This window comes from Bombina bombina, chromosome 6, assembly GCF_027579735.1.
Source record: "Bombina bombina isolate aBomBom1 chromosome 6, aBomBom1.pri, whole genome shotgun sequence".
Classification (NCBI taxonomy): Eukaryota; Metazoa; Chordata; class Amphibia; order Anura; family Bombinatoridae; genus Bombina; species Bombina bombina.
In genome coordinates, this window is record NC_069504.1 from 625611167 (window position 1) to 625629681 (window position 18515).

Below are 18515 nucleotides of genomic sequence, written 5' to 3' on the forward strand. Positions count from 1 at the left end.
TAAATGAATGTAACTGTTAGTTGTTATGTTAAAGTAGTCCAGCTGGCAGAATGGAATTAGTCTCTACAGTCTTAGAGACACAAAAAGGGGTTGGCTGAGGATGTTTCTGGGTATTTCAGGGCGTTAAGGCATGTACAGTATTTTTCACTTAAACCACATGCAGGATTTAACAAGGCTCCATTGTCCATGTGAACTTACGTATCGCGGTTGTGTCGCTCTATATCAAAACTCATTAGGTTGTCTTTTTTATTTTTTTTATTTTATGTTTTCAAAGTAGAGTGGACTGTTTTATAGAGGCTGTTTGTTGTTTCTTTTTTATGTATTTCTTTTTTCTTTTCTTTTTTTCTTTATGTTACGTTTTGTTTGTTTCATAATTTGTTTTAAAACATTTTGTGATAGTTAACAGTTGTTAGAAAGAAGCAGCACAATTGATTTTAAAATATTTTTGTGATTACTGTATCCATGACAGTGGAAGCTTTTCCATGGTCAGGGGAGTTAAAGAGACATGAAACATATTTTTTTTTCCTTCATGATTCGAATCTTGAACAATGTAGTTATATTACTAAGTGCGCTTCCTTCTCTTTTGGTATGCTTTACTGAAGGGGCAGCAATGCCACTACTAGGAGCGAACGGAAAACCTTGAGAAAGTCAATGAGGTATATCTTTGTAGCTACCAATCAGCTTCTAGCTCCCTGTAGTGAATTGCTGGTCCTGAACCTACCTAGGTATGCTTTTCAACAAAGGATACAAAAGGAACAAATCAAATTAGAAAAAATAAGTAAATTGGAAAATTGTTCAAAATTAAATGCTCTATCTGAATCATGTAAGTTTAATTTTGGCTTTACTCTACTTTTGACAGTTGTAAGATAGATGCAACTCCATTTATTTCAGCGGAGCTGATCTCGCCACTGGCTGCTCTGACAAGGGGCAGTTACAAATGTTTGTGAATTGCACCATTTTTCATTGCAATGTTAGAGAAAGCTATTAGTTTCAATTCTATAACTTATATTTGAAAAATATTTTGTTTTGCACATTTAGAAATCTGTTTGATCTCTTACACATGTTGTGTGTTAAGCGATGTGAAATGTAAAAATAACTTACTTATCATTAAAGTAGTGACCATCTTTGTGTATTTGATTCTCTAGAGTGAAGTTGAATATAAAATTCCTCACATTTTCATCCATGAATACTTTCGCTCTGCTCTCGTAATCTTCATCTTGAATGTAACGTATTGTGTCAGGAAACCAAACTGTCAGACCATAGTAACTGCAGGGATGCAGAAAAAAATAAATGGTTTATAGCAAAAGAAATAGGGGAAAAGCAACAATCATTTTTATGCTGATTAGAAATAATGTGCACTGATTGGCCAGGAAAATAAAGAATGATACCTTAGAGATATTGTAAACCAAACCACCGCCAACATTATAGTGTTCTTCTGGAACTGGCCAGTAAAGCATTGCAGCATGTTCTCCCATACCTGAAATAGAATTGATATATTTCAGATCATTTATATACTACAATAATAGTTTAACAGGAGACAGTGCTACATAACAGGGCATATATTATGATCCGTAGCACCGAAAGATCTTAAAGGGATATGAAACTCAAAAATTCTCTTTTGCACTCAGAAAGAGAATACACTTTTTAAAAAGTTTCCAATTTACTTCTATTATTAAATTTGCTTTGTTCCCATTGTATTCTTTGTTGAAGAGATACCTAGGTAGGCGTCTGGAGCCCTACATGGCGGGAAATGGTGCTGCCATCTAGTGCTCTTGCAAATGGATAACATTCTTGCAAAACTGCTGCCATATAGTGCTCCAGACAAATGCACGCTCCTGAGCTTTTTTCAACAAAAGATACCAACAGAACTAAGAAAATTTGATAACAGAAGTAAATTATAAAGTTGTTTAAAATTGCAATGTGCTATCTGAATCATGATAGAAAATGTAGGGTTTCATTTAATTAATATAAGGGATTTTATGATGCTCTCTGTATGTTTAACCCCTTACGCATTTTGGACATAGGTACTACATCCCAGGGTACGTTGCTCAGCGTACCCTGTTGACATAATACCTATGCCTCATGCTGCAGTCTCGGCTGTCAGCTTTGAGACAGATGCAGAAGGCATCTGCCTTTAAATGGTAAAGGAGCGCATATCAATGATAAAGACAGTGACACTCTGTATCGGCTTGCTGAGTCAGGGGTGAGGGAGGGAAATGAGCTGTTTGGGTGGGATCAGGTCGGGGATCAGGGGTAGGAGTTTAAGCTCTACACTACAGCTAAAATTAACCTAAATGTAGCCACCAATCAGCAAGCTCTACCCAGGTGCTGAACCAAAAATGGGCCGGCTAATATGCTTACATTCCTGTTTTTTTCAAATAAAGATAGCAAAAGAAAGAAGAAAAAAATGATAATAGGAGTAAATTAGAAAGATGCTTAAAATTGCATGATCTGAATCATGAAATAAGGAATTTGGGTTTTGTGTCTCTTTAAGTGTTAAGGTAATTGCTTATCATTACACAGTAACTTTAATGTTAGTAGGTGTAAGACGGTAACTTTAAGACGTCTGTGGTAATCTTTTGTAAAACTCTTTAGTAGGAGGAATGTAATAAACTCAAATACCATAAATATAATGCATGCACATGAAAGAGCAACATTTCTATACAACTAATTTATTCTCTTTTTTGTGCAGGAACAAATGTGAAGTAATTGCTATTTCAACTAAAACTAACACTGCTGTACCAAATACGTGCTACTAATACTCAGTGGCTGATGGTAACTTCCAGCTAATACTCATTGGTTAATAGTCCCTTCCTACTGATAGTCACTTCAGTTAACGTTCATTAGCTAGATTGTCCCTTTAAGGTGTCAGTCCACATATTAATAGTAACAGGAGAAGGATTTACAGAGGCACTGTGGAATTCATTACATATATATTCTATATTACAGTTAATCTGTTTATTTAGATTACTACAAGAAAACAAATCTGTTTATCTAAATGTAGCCAGATATGGTTACAACCTTCATAACCTCCAGTGTATTTGTGATTAACATGAGGAAAACAGTATATTTGGTATATTATACCTGTTTAACAGTAGTCATCAACCTGACAAACAATCGTTGAATCCATGTCCCCGTGGCACTTTGTATTTCGATAAATTCATCAAGTTGTTTTGGGGTCTTAATTTGAGAAACCTATGAAGTAAAAAACTTAAAGTGAAAAGGCAGTAACAAGCTTAGAACAGCCTAAAAAATGATATATGTAAAGAATATGTATGAGAGGAAGCTTTATGTTTTGCTTACATTGCATTCTCAGTTGAACATAAAGGAATCATAACAATGGGTTGTAATATCCTAATCGCTTCAATTTGTAGAATCTTCCTGGAGATTAAATCTCATGGAAGTTGTAAACTTAGCAACTGATCTTAACAACAAATATCTCCATTAAAACTGGCTTGTGATTTAGCCCAAAGTCTTTTCATAGTTTTCTTCTATGAATGACATTGCTCACAGGAGAAAGAATAACAATAACCAATGTACCTAGGCTCAACACTCTATAGGTTGAAAACCATGTAGGTCTTCTTCACCTGTCAATCTGAACATGAACAGATTTCAAGGAAAAAACTAACAGCAGTTGGTGAAATGATCATTGGATTCATTCAAGTATTGTTCAAATTGGACTCAAGGAGGGGTATTTGTACTGTACAGAAAGACTACAGATACAGTGTGGAGCTTCATGTGGTCTGTAACCACAGACTATCACACACATAGTATCCTTGTATATTTTTACCTGTTACACTTAGTGATCTAAAAAACTTTGGCTTTTGTTTTTAATAAATTGTAAATTTGCTTTAAGCATTTGTCATTGTTTGTATCCAGTCTGCCTGGGGTCTGCACTATAGAGATAATTATCTTGAGCTGTTGAAGCTCTAACTAATGTGAGTATTCTGGGTCTGCCTTCCATCTAGGGAGTGAAGATTTACACAGTATTATGCTATGATAGGAGAAAGGGAACAGGGGCACACACTCCTCTAAGCGTAGTAGGTTAAAACTTGTAAGAATTTATTATAATAATACCAAACGCACACTCACACATAAGAACCTCAAACTGTTATGAGGTATGATAAAAGCACATAAAGAGTCTCACGGCTCTACCGCAGTGTACCAGGGACATCTCCAGGGATCCAAGAATCTTATCGATCCCGCTGGGGACCTCCAAAGCGTGGTGTGAGTTCAAAAGTGTCCCATATAAAATTATAGCTAAACACTTTCCAGTGTATATCACCACAAAACAACTCACAGGCGCTTAGTAAAGTTCAGCTGGCTAATTGATCAGCTGTGAGCGAGTGACACATAGATGGTGGGCATGGCCTAACACTTTTCGTAGGGGAACTCCCTACTTCGCCAGAGGCTGCCCACTGAATATCGTAACCGTCTATAAGAATGTTTAGGGAGTGTCTCACATGATCATGCTTCTCCAATGACTAGTTAAAAGTCCGATAATGCTCTGCTTATTGGGTTAAGGTAATAACAGTATGTGCAGTAAATGGACAATACAAGGTAAAAAAAACTGTACTAAATAAGCGACTAACATTTTACTGCTATACTTAATACTAAAACTCACTTGATGGAATGAGGGGGAACTTGGTATATTAAATGCATTACATTGCATGATTCTGACATTATAATAACACATCTCATCCTTTATCATTCATCAGGTGCTTAGTATACAACATCAACACAATATGACAACGCTTTTTGTTATTGGAAATTAAAATAGTTAATTAAAGGGACAGTCACTATATTCTGAAATAGGGAACACTTACTATTCAATCATAAGAAACCATGTGTACTCATAAGGGGTATAAAGATGTCATATCAGAAAATAACAATATGTGCAAACTAATGCGATAACATATGTATGCCTATGCTGCAAGTCTAATAATGCACTTCTATGTGTAACCCTTTGACGTCAAATAACTGGTATTTAAATTTCTTTTCTCCCATATGGATATTTAAAAAGGAAGGAAGTGCAAAAAATGTATATAAAGATATATAAGTACAAAAAATATGTTTAAATGTGTTTACTTATGTTACTAAAAAAACTCTAAAGAAGGTATATATCTGATGTCAGAAAGAGGGTTTAGTCTGCTATCAGGAAGGCTGCTAGATTTATTTCCCTATTCATCCCCATCGGTTCTAAACTACCTAAAATACGTATCTAATACGTTTCTCTACCTCTAAGGGCTAATAGTCTATTGCCTCCTCTAGTATCCAACTTAACCCATTCTATTGCTTTTACTTTCAAGCTACTGGTGTCTTGGTTATGTGCCTCCACAAAATGGGCAGAAACTCCATGTGTGAGTACTCCTTGTTCAATGTTAGCTTAATATTCTCTAAAGTGAATTTTGAGACTCCGTTTAGTTTTCCCAATATATATTTTACCACATGAACATGACAAATAATAGACCACATAAGTGGTCTTGCAATTCATGGAACTTTTAATTTTGTGCATTTTATTTTCTCTTAAGGAGATAACATTGGAGTTGTTTTTATCTACAGTATATGTGTACAGCTCAAACAGCTAAAAACAGTATTAAGTAATTTTTTTTAAAAAAAACAGAACTTAAAAAAACCTTTTGGCGCCTAGTAAACTTAGGGAGGATATCAAGCAGGATAATTGGCTGCAACGGAGAACTAAGGGTTTCCATAAATGTGTCAGAAAAGGATGTTTGAGCTGTACACATATAGATAAAAACAACTCCAATACAGAAATTTAATACAGCTGGTTTTGTGCACGTGTTCTTATTACTTTTGACTTGAAAGCGCTAAATAAACAATTAAAAACAAAACAAAAAAAAACATATTTTCATGAAGTTCATTGTGGCTATATAGGGAGCTCCTTATTGTGTTTTTATATTATGCTATGATGTGTTTATTTCTCTTCCTTTTGAGGAACATCATTTGAACTATTTGTATTTGTGTTTCCATTAAAGATTGTTTTCACTTTGGATATATTCCTGCATATTGGTCTATATTATTATCACTATTTGTGTGTGGGTTTTGTTGCACATTTTATTTTTAGTTTATATTATTTTCTGTGTTAACCACATCATTGTGATTTTTGTATTTATTATTGTTTAGTTGTGAAAAAATGTTGTAAAGTAAGAATACTGTACAAAATAAAATAAATCTGAATCAAATCAATATTTGTTCTATGGTCATCAATATCACCAGTTTCTTTGTGCCTCTTCAGAAGAGCTTGGACAGCTAGGGTTGCCATATTGCCGCCTTAAGGGGGAGAGGCGTATGAAAAATGCATATGTCAGGGTTAATAATGGAAAATTGTTCAAACATTTCTTTAAACAGATATGGCAATCACTATGGACAGCTTAGATTTTTCTTCTTTTCACTCACTTTGCATTTTGTTAATTGATAAAAATTAAACTATTAATAATTCTATTTTTGAAAGCATTCTTACTTTACAGTATTTTTTTCCACATCTGCCTAAAACCTTTGCACAGTATTGTATAGTTAAAGGGACACTGAACCCAAATTTTTTTCTTTTGTGTTTCAGATAGAGCATGCAATTTTAAGCAACTTAATAATTTACTCCTAATATCAATTTTTATTCGTTCACTTGCTATCTTTATTTGAAAAAGAAGGTATCTAAGTTTCTTTTTTGGTTCAAATCTCTGGACGGCACTTTTTTATTGGTGGATAAATTTATCCACCAATCAGCGAGAACAAGCCATGTTGTTAAAATTGCATGATCTGAATCACAAAAGAACAAATTTAGGTTCAGTGTCCCTTTAATGTATAGTTGTATATTGAATTTTTTATTTATAAAACTTACAGTAAAAACTTTTTCTGGCTCCCCTTTAGCTCTCATGTTAGTGTCATGAATTCGCTTCAGAATCATCCAGGCTTCATCATGCTTGCCTATCTGTACAAGAAAGAAACAGGTTACACCTCCCCATAATAGCATCATGTCTAACATCTTTATTCATTGTATTTATTATATTTTATATTTATTTGGGTTTTATTTTCATTCCTCTTGGTTTTATATGATTTTCCCATAATCTGTCTAACGATGTGGAATGTTTTCTCTCTACAAAAATATGTAACTGAATCTCCTTGTGATCTCTAATCACCCTAAACACAATGTATTATGTGCTTTGCTTTTATATATATATATATATATATATATATATATATATATATATATATATATATATATAATTACTTTGACTTTCCTTTTTTTCCCAATAATTGATAGCCATTTTGATACTATAATTTATAGCATAAATACATTACCTCTAGTAAGAACCGCGGACTTTCAGGCATAAACTTTAATGCAATGATAGAGGCTATGCAAGGCAGCACACATATTACAACAAAAACTCTCCAACTATGGAAATGGTAGTGTGTCCCCATACTGAATCCCCATCCTGAAAAACATACATATAAACAGTTAAAATTTGCCATAACAATAATGCACAATACATATACAGGTATGTACGTAGTAGCTGAATTAGAAAAAAAAACATTAGGTTTAAAGGTCTGGATTTGTAGGGACTTTTTTATGATAGTAATTCAAATGTGAATCCAAAACTGCAACATCTTTCTATTTATTTGTTGTTTTTACATAAAACTATGCTGCAAAAGATTCTTCAACCTGAAATGTTCTTTTATGTCTACTGATAAAGTTCTCACAACACATTTAAATAAATTACTATCATACATTTCACAATAGAAAGACAGAAGACAATGAAGGCAAAGTGAAAATAAAGACGGATAGAATAACATAATTTATGTAAGAACTTACCTGATAAATTCATTTCTTTCATATTAGCAAGAGTCCATGAGCTAGTGACGTATGGGATATACATTCCTACCAGGAGGGGCAAAGTTTCCCAAACCTCAAAATGCCTATAAATACACCCCTCACCACACCCACAAATCAGTTTAACGAATAGCCAAGAAGTGGGGTGATAAGAAAAAAGTGCGAAAGCATAAAAAACAAGGAATTGGAATAATTGTGCTTTATACAAAAAAATCATAACCACCACAAAAAAGGGTGGGCCTCATGGACTCTTGCTAATATGAAAGAAATGAATTTATCAGGTAAGTTCTTACATAAATTATGTTTTCTTTCATGTAATTAGCAAGAGTCCATGAGCTAGTGACGTATGGGATAATGACTACCCAAGATGTGGATCTTCCACGCAAGAGTCACTAGAGAGGGAGGGATAAAATAAAGACAGCCAATTCCGCTGAAAAATAATCCACACCCAAAATAAAGTTTAAATCTTATAATGAAGAAAACTGAAATTATAAGCAGAAGAATCAAACTGAAACAGCTGCCTGAAGTATTTTTCTACCAAAAACTGCTTCAGAAGAAGAATACACATCAAAATGGTAGAATTTAGTAAAAGTATGCAAAGAAGACCAAGTTGCTGCTTTGCAAATCTGATCAATCGAAGCTTCATTCCTAAACGCCCAGGAAGTAGAAACTGACCTAGTAGAATGAGCTGTAATCCTTTGAGGCGGAGATTTACCCGACTCGACATAAGCATGATGAATTAAAGATTTCAACCAAGATGCCAAAGAAATGGCAGAGGCCTTCTGACCTTTCCTAGAACCGGAAAAGATAACAAATAGACTAGAAGTCTTTCGGAAATTCTTAGTAGCTTCAACATAATATTTCAAAGCTCTAACTACATCCAAAGAATGCAATGATCTCTCCTTAGAATTCTTAGGATTAGGACATAATGAAGGAACCACAATTTCTCTACTAATGTTGTTAGAATTCACAACCTTAGGTAAAAATTTAAAAGAAGTTCGCAACACCGCCTTATCCTGATGGAAAATCAGAAAAGGAGATTCACAAGAAAGAGCAGATAATTCAGAAACTCTTCTAGCAGAAGAGATGGCCAAAAGAAAACAAAACTTTCCAAGAAAGTAATTTAATGTCCAGTGAATGCATAGGTTCAAACGGAAGACCTTGAAGAGCCCCCAGAACCAAATTCAAACTCCAAGGTGGAGAAATTGACTTAATAACAGGTTTTATACGAACCAAAGCTTGTACAAAACAATGAATATCAGGAAGAATAGCAATCCTTCTGTGAAAAAGAACAGAACGAGCAGAGATTTGTCCTTTCAAGGAACTTGCAGACAAACCTTTATCCAAACCATCCTGAAGAAACTGAAAAATTCTCGGAATTCTAAAAGAATGCCAGGAAAAATGATGAGAAAGACACCAAGAAATGTAAGTTTTCCAGACTTGATAATATATCTTCCTAGATACAGATCTATGAGCCTGTAACATAGTATTAATCACAGAGTCAGAGAAACCTCTTTGACTAAGAATCAAGCGTTCAATCTCCATACCTTTAAATTTAAGGATTTGAGATCCTGATGGTAAAAAAGGACCTTGTGACAGAAAGTCTGGTCTTAACGGAAGAGTCCACGGTTGGCAAGAAGCCATGCGGACAAGATCCGTATACCAAAACCTGTGAGACCATGCTGGAGCCACCAGCAGAAAAAACGAGCATTCCTTCAGAATCTTGGAGATTACTCTTGGAAGAAGAACTAGAGGCGGAAAGATATAGGCAGGATGATACTTCCAAGGAAGTGACAATGCATCCACTGCTTCCGCCTGAGGATCCCTGGATCTGGACAGATACCTGGGGAGTTTCTTGTTTAGATGAGAAGCCATCAGATCTATTTCTGGAAGTCCCCACATTTGAACAATCTGAAGAAACACCTCTGGGTGAAGAGACCACTCGCCCGGATGTAACGTTTGGCGACTGAGATAATCCGCTTTCCAATTGTCAATACCTGGGATATGAACCGCAGAGATTAGACAGGAGCTGGATTCCGCCCATACCAGTATTCGAGATACTTTTTTCATAGCCAGAGGACTGTGAGTCCCTCCTTGATGATTGATATATGCCACAGTTGTGACATTGTCTGTCTGAAAACAAATGAATGATTCTCTCTTTAGAAGAGGCCATGACTGAAGAGCTTCTGAAAATTGCACGGAGTTCCAAAATATTGATTGGTAATCTCACCTCCTGAGATTTCCCAAACCCCTTGTGCTGTCAGAAACCCCCATACAGCTCCCCAACCTGTCAGACTTGCATCTGTTGAGATCACAGTCCAGGTTGGAAGAAAAAAAGAAGCCCCCTGAACTAAACGATGGTGGTCTGTACCACGTCAGAGGGTGTCGAACAATCAGTTTTAAAGATATTAAATGAGATATCTTTGTATAATCCCGGCACCACTGGTTCAGCATACAGAGCTGAAGAGGTCGCATGTGAAAATGAGCAAAGGGGAACACGTCCAATGCAGCAGTCATAAGAACCTAGAATTTCCATGCATAAGGCTACCGAAGGGAATGATTGAGACTGAAGGTTTCGATAAGCTGAAACCAATTTCAGACGTCTCCTGTCCAACAGAGACAGAGTCATGGACACTGAATCTATCCGGAAATATAAAAAAGGTTACTCTTGTCTGAGGAATCAACAAACTTTTTGGTTAATTGATCCTCCAACCATGTTCTTGAAGAAAACAACACTCATAAAAAGCTGGAAAGGATCTTTCCATTGAAAATGAGCAAAGGGAATTGAATCCAATGCTGTTAAAACTTCTATGCATATATAGCAACTGAAGGAAATAATAGAGACTAAAGGTACCGACAGACGGAACCCAATACAAAATGTCCCTTGTCTGATAGAGACAAAGATAGTGACATAAACCATCTGGAAACCTAAAAAAAGGTGACCCTTGCGTGAGGAATCAAGAGCTTTTGAAAAAAGATCCTCTAACTATGTCCTGAAGAGCAAGTGAAACATATGAGAATCCGCATCCTCAGGAAATAATCTGAATGAAAACAGAAAAATGAAGAATACGCATTTATTGTATCTAAAGAAAACAAATAATGCAATCAATGACCACAAAAAGGCAGAATAGTTTGAATAAAACTCCAAAACCCAGTTCCTAGAAAAGGAACTGGAATAAAAACCCCAGAAGATTCCAGGTCTGAGCAGCGCTTGAACCCCATGGGTAACCAGCCATGTCTCAACAGTATCCAAAATATATAGGACAGAAACACACTGAAAGAAAGTGTTAGCCTTACTGGAATAAAATCAAAGAAATTTGGACAAAATAGAACCAAATAAATTTCAAAGAAGTCTTAACCTGCCCCTTACCAGCCAAGCTGGAATACGGCACATGCATTGCAACATTAGGGAGCTAATTTCGAACCCCAATTAAAAACATGTTACTTGGGAAAGAACTAAGGATTCCTTCCTTAATAAGAACAACCAAACTAGTATAAGCTTAAAGTTTTAGTCTTAGAACTCAATCTTGAAGCCCATAGTAACAGTTAAGAATTGAATCCAATTATAATTGATTATCTTAGAACAAAAGAAATATGGATTATTATTTTATTTTTATTTATTTATTTTTTTTAAAAATCACAGAATTCTTCTAGCTAAAATAGCTAAAGACATAGATTAACCCTCATTTGCGAATATATTCAATAAAATGAAGACACAAATTAAATCATTAGCATGATAGTCCAGTTTAAAGGACCAGTCAAAACAGAGGACTTGCAAAATGCAAAACAACAAGACAAATGCAACGGCACCTAGTCTAGTAAATGTTGTCCCTTAACAATGCTAAAATAAATTTCTGAAAGAGAAAAAAACATCATCAGAGAAGGATAAATCAGTATGTTGTTGGTCATTTGAAACTTCAATAATTAAAAAAGAAGTGAAAAAGACCTAAAAATCGTATTAGAAGGCACGAAGTCAGACATAGCCTTAATCAGAAAAAATATTTCTTATAAATCTTCTAAACATTTCTTGCACTTAAGAATGGAAATGTATAAAGCATAAATACTAATGGAATCTGCCTGTAAAAGTATATCATAATAACTTATTACAAACCATAGCTAAAGATAAACATTTATAACATTTAAAATAAATGAACTTAGCTTTGGTAGAACTGAAACTCAGTTAAGCATTTTTCCAGAAGTGGCTTCTGACTCAGGGACAAACAGAGACATCTTGCAATATGTAATAGAAAAAACAACATATAAAACAAAATTTATCAAATTCTTAAATGACAGTTTCAGGAATGGGAAAAAATGCCAGTGAACAAGCTTCTAGCAACCAGAAGCAATAAATAATGAGACTTAAATAATGTGGAGACAATAATGACGCCCATATTTTTTAGCGCCAAAAAAGACGCCCACATTATTTGGCGCCTAAATGCTTTTGGCGCCAAGAATGACGCCACATCCGGAACGCCGACACTTTTGGCGCAAAAAAACGTCAAAAAAACGCCGGAAACAGAAAAAAAAATTTGCGCCAAAAAACTCCGCGCCAAGAATGATGCAATAAAATGAAGCATTTTCAGCCCCCGCGAGCCTAATAGCCCACAGGGAAAAAGTCAAATTTTAAGGTAAGAAAAAAATTGATTAATTCATATGCATTATCCCAAATATGAAACTGGCTGTCTGAAATAAGGAATGTTGAACATCCTGAGTCAAGGCAAATAAATGTTTGAACACATATATTTAGAACTTTATAAAAAAGTGCCCAACCATAGCTTAGAGTGTCACAGAAAATAAGACTTACTTACCCCAGGACACTCATCTACAAGTAGTAGAAAGCCAAACCAGTACTGAAACGAGAATCAGTAGAGGTAATGGTATATATATAAGAGTATATCGTCGATCTGAAAAGGGAGGTAAGAGATGAATCTCTACGACCGATAGCAGAGAACCTATGAAATAGACCCCGTAGAAGGAGATCATTGAATTCAAATAGGCAATACTCTCCTCACATCCCTCTGACATTCACTGCACGCTGAGAGGAAAACCGGGCTCCAACCTGCTGCGGAGCGCATATCAACGTAGAATCTAGCACAAACTTACTTCACCACCTCCATAGGAGGCAAAGTTTGTAAAACTGAATTGTGGGTGTGGTGAGGGGTGTATTTATAGGCATTTTGAGGTTTGGGAAACTTTGCCCCTCCTGGTAGGAATGTATATCCCATACGTCACTAGCTCATGGACTCTTGCTAATTACATGAAAGAAAACTGCATTAAGCTACAAGATCACAATTAGAAATCTGTCTTAAGTGGATCATGTGTAAAGAATGTAACCCGAGGACAAGCTTTATCATTAAGATTAGTTCAGATGATGTAGAAAAGATTAGATACATGTATACAGTTCTAAAGCAGGATACTGAAGCAAGTAATGGTCAGCAGGTGCAACAATGGGTAATGATTAACAAGTAAAGGAGTGATTAACAGCACAGTGTAATAGCCAGCAGGTGCAGGAAATAGCAAAGCCTTGTAGGTGGAGTGGAGGATAATGGACAGCATATGGTCAACAGATACCCCAGTAGTTGCAGCAGAGGGTAATGGTCAGTAGGTGCAGCAGCTAGTAATGGCCAGCAGGTATATATGCAGGTGATCATATATGTGTATTGACATGGTATAGACATGATTGAGATGTCTGTAATTTATAATAATAACACTTTCCTATTCAGGGTTTAGATATTCTTACTTGTTATTTATGACAGGTATTATAGATTATCTTTTCAACAGCATCAGCTTTACTGCATCAGCTGTCTAGCTTTTTCTATATCACTTAATATTAGAAAAAGCTAGACAGCTGACCTTAGAAAGAATGAGTTCTATGCATAATTGTAGCCATTTGCCAACAACCTCATACATTTAAACCACAGTGTCTAAGGGTTGAATTTAGACTGTTGAGTAGTAATAAAACTGAGGTATCTTTTTACTTTTTCTAATCTATTTTAATGAAATTGATTGTGTAATATGGCCAATATTTACTCAATGGTTCATAGTAATTTTATATTTATATTAATGGGTCATAAGGGAGATAAATGGATATAATCAGGAGTGTCACCCAGATTTTTAACAGTATGCAATGGGTATCCAAAGGCAAAAAAAGAACTATTATATCCATGTACAAAGTTACATTTTGAAAAAAACAAAACAAATAATTAAAGTTTCATATATAAATTGCTAAAATTGGCAGCATTCACTTTAATTTCAAGGATTGTAGTTTCCCTTTGTCTTAATATGGTGTGCCTTCCTATATTCCCAATATAGAGCTAGATTCCAAGTGGCGCGGTAACGTTAGCTAACGTTAGCGCACGCACAATATTAAAATATTGGGCCCGCACTTACTTGCACTCATATTACAAGAAAGTAAACGAGAGTGCACAAGCACAAACTAAGTTTGAGCATGTCGTGTTTTAGTGTCCTCACTTAAAGGGTTAGGGCTAAAAAATAGTTGCACCAAACACAACATAAAATGCATTAAAATATTATGTTATACTATATATATATAAGAGGTGGAGAAAGCGCACTGAGCCTCCCAATAATTAAAAACTATGAAAATGTATTATTATATAACGAAAAAAAGAAATTATGTTATAAAAACATGGGTCAGAGATAAAAGTTCATAACCAGAATGATATGCAGGTACACAGTGTATCAGACGCGTTTCATGCACATGCGCACTTGGTCACTGCTCACCTGTGTACCTGCATGTCACATATTTATAGTGAAAAAACATTTAAAGGGATATACAAAACATTAATGTTCCCCTTTAGTATCATTCTGGTGCTATGCCATACTGAGGAAAAAACCTGCTGTATGTAATGATATAGTTATTACTTTTACATCATCTGACTGTACACTTATAATAAGTGACACATTAGTATATCTATACCTATGATACTTAATATTGTAGTTAACTAAATGAATATGTTATTTGTTACAGTTAACTCTTATTTTATTTTAGTGTTATTATGGTTATTCATAAAATATATGGCTAGATCAGAGGACTGAGATATATTGTTTGGTCACAACAAATAACAGCTTATATTTGTTATATTGCTGTGCATATGTTATGATTACACTCAGAACTATGTTATACTCTGGCAGAGTCATAACTCATGGCTCATTTTGTTGACTGTACTGAAATGGACTAATGGCTACGTAATTGTATTATGTTTTCTCTTGGTACTTCCATAAAAAAGGTGATGTCTATTTATTCAGATGTTGCTAATTCCATATATCTGGTCCTATCAAAATGTTATAATATAATAGGCACATGCCTATACAAAAAGATCTAAATCCCTTCTCATGTTAATGCCAAGTGGATGGCTTGTCTGAAGGGTGAACATCCAAAAAATGTGTTTTTTATTAAGTGTCATTTCCCTATTACCTTTTCTCCTCCATATAGGGGCAAAGTCAATTCCCTGTATTGACAATGCTGTTACATCTGAACCATGCAATTGCTTAAAGTGCCTAGCCACAGGAGTATCTGACTCTTCATCCTCTATGGAACATAGATGTTCTAAGAATCTATCCTTCAATGGTCTCTTTGTTTTGCCTGTATATTGCTTAAAGCAAATTTTACATGTGAGACGATAAACTACATGTGTAGTTGCGTAATTGATAGAGAAATTAATCTCATACTCTTTTTGTGTCACAGTGGATTTGAACTTTTCACCCTCTGATACGAAACCACAGGTCTTGCAAATAGGTCTCTTACATTTGTAAAAAACCTTTCTTTTTTTGAAACCAACACTTATTTAATTTGGGTTTCAAATCTGAGAGAGACAAGTAGTTAGCCAGTGTCTTACCCTTCTTGGGAATAAAGTCACATCCTCCCAGTATAATTTGTTTAAGTGTAGGGTCAGAATATAATATAGGTAATAATCTTTTTATTATATCACAGATCTTACGAAATTCTAAGCTATATGTTGTTATAATTTAGTTAACTACAATATTAAGTATCATAGGTATAGATATACTAATGTGTCGCTTATTATAAGTGTACAGTCAGATGATGTAAAAGTAATAACTATATAATTACATACAGCAGGTTTTTTCCTCAGTATGGCATAGCACCAGAATGATAATAAAGGGGAACATTAATGTTTTGTATAACCCTTTAAATGTTTTTTCACTATAAATATGTGACATGAAGGTACACAGGTGAGCAGTGACCAAGTGCGCTTGTGCACGAAACGTGTCTGTTATGCTGTGTACCTGCATATCATTCTGGTTATGAACTTTTATCTCTGTCCCATGTTTTTATAACATATTTTCTTTTTTTTGTTATATAATAATACATTTTCATATTTTTTACTTATTGGGAGGCTCAGTGCGCTTTTTCCACCTCTTGGTCTTCTATGTTGTTTGTTCGCGTGTGGAGCAGTCACACCTGGAAAAGCAGCCTCTGCCTCTATCACGGATAGTAAGGGAGTCTGTTCCCGCCCTCTCTCCATTAGAGCCGACAAGGAACATCATCACAGAATGAGATACTTGTGAGCGCCCCGTTGTGTAGGTATTCCTTTTGTCTACAACAAGTTTAATATTAAACTTGGTTGCTGTGATTTAAATCAAGAGAGCGTGACCTGTTGAATTCCTACATATTGCGATTGCTGCAACCTGGTACTGTGACACCTAAGTTAGTGAGAGTGCGTCTACTTACTGCTTTATATAAATATAAAATATATACATATATATATATATATATTTTTATAAATAAATATAACGTTTTATTCTATGTGAAGTACATTAAAAATATTCTTAACTCATGTCAGGTATAGCACACTTAGTTAAACTCACTCGGGTTAGCGTGCAAGCGACAGATGTATTTTCATATGCACTATCCATTGAAGTCTATGGAGAGAAGTTAGCGCAGTCACAATCCCCAAAGTCTTAAAGTTAGCGGGTGTCAGGTTTTTCTCACGTGCAAAACTTTTACTTTCAACTTGTAATACGCAAGTTAACCTGCCCATGCAAAAAGATTACTTTTGGCGGAGTTAGCGCACCACTTGTAATCTAGCTCATACTGGCCTAGATTTGGAGTTTGGCGGTAGCCGTGAAAACCAGCGTTAGAGGCTCCTAACGCTGGTTTTAGGCTACCGCCGGTATTTGGAGTCAGTCAAAATAGGGTCTAACGCTCACTTTCCAGCCGCGACTTTTCCATACCGCAGATCCCCTTAAGTAAATTGCGTATCCTATCTTTTCAATGGGATTTTTATAACTCCGGTATTTAGAGTCGTTTCTGAAGTGAGAGTTAGACATCTAACGACAAAACTCCAGCCGCAGGAAAAAAGTCAGTAGTTAAGAGCTTTCTGGGCTAACACCTGTTTATAAAGCTCTTAACTACTGTACTCTAAAGTACACTAACACCCATAAACTACCTATGTACCCCTAAACCGAGGTCCCCCCACATCGCCGACACTCAAAAAAATTTTTTTAACCCCTAATCTGCCGACCGCCACCTACGTTATACTTATGTACCCCTAATCTGCTGCCCCTAACACTGCCGACCCCTGTATTATATGTATTAACCCCTAACCTGCCCCCCACAACGTCGCCTCCACCTGCCTACACTTATTAACCCCTAATCTGCCGACCGCAAAGCGCCACCACCTACGTTATCCTTATGTACCCCTAATCTGCTGCCCCTAACACCGCCGACCCCTATATTATATTTATTAACCCCTAATCTGCCCCCCTCAACGTCGCCTCCACCTGCCTACACTTATTAACCCCTAATCTGCCGACCGGACCTGAGCGCTAATATAATAAAGTTATTAACCCCTAATCCGCCTCACTAACCCTATAATAAATAGTATTAACCCCTAATCTGCCCTCCCTAACATCGCCGACACCTAACTTCAAACATTAATCCCTAATCTGCCGACCGAATCTCGCCGCTATTCTAATAAATGGATTAACCCCTAAAGCTAAGTCTAACCCTAATACTAACACCCCCCTAAGTTAAATATAATTTAAATCTAACGAAATTAATTAACTCTTATTAAATAATTTATTCCAATTTAAAGCTAAATACTTACCTGTAAAATAAATCCTAATATAGCTACAATATAAATTATAATTATATTATAGCTATTTTAGGATTAATATTTATTTTACAGGTAACTTTGTATTTATTTTAACCATGTACAATAGCTATTAAATAGTTAAGAACTATTTAATAGCTAAAATAGTTAAAATAATTACAAATTTACCTGTAAAAGAAATCCTAACCTAAGTTACAATTAAACCTAACACTAGACTATCAATAAATTAATTAAATAAACTACCTACAATTATCTACAATTAACCTAACACTACACTATCAATAAATTAATTAAATACAATTGCTACAAATAAATACAATTAAATAAACTAGCTAAAGTACAAAAAATAAAAAAGAACTAAGTTACAAAAAATAAAAAAAATATTTACAAACATAATAAAAATATTACAACAATTTTAAACTAATTACACCTACTCTAAGCCCCCTAATAAAATAACAAAGCCCCCCAAAATAAAAAAATGCCCTACCCTATTCTAAATTACTAAAGTTCAAAGCTCTTTTACCTTACCAGCCCTGAACAGGGCCCTTTGCGGGGCATGCCCCAAGAAATACAGC

The 18515-nt window shown here is 35.2% G+C and overlaps 1 protein-coding gene across 1 annotated transcript in view; it reads right to left on the reverse strand.

Moving 5' to 3' along the window:
* Positions 1-18515, reverse strand: part of SV2B (synaptic vesicle glycoprotein 2B) — a 136166-nt gene that overhangs the window by 21354 nt on the left and 96297 nt on the right. Inside the window, exons 4-8 of the mRNA XM_053719916.1 lie at positions 7318-7451; positions 6857-6946; positions 3085-3195; positions 1389-1477; positions 1102-1266 (exon numbers count right to left, since the gene is read on the reverse strand). Of these exons, the coding sequence (XP_053575891.1) occupies positions 1102-1266; positions 1389-1477; positions 3085-3195; positions 6857-6946; positions 7318-7451 (589 nt within the window). The remainder of the gene's footprint in view (positions 1-1101; positions 1267-1388; positions 1478-3084; positions 3196-6856; positions 6947-7317; positions 7452-18515) is intronic.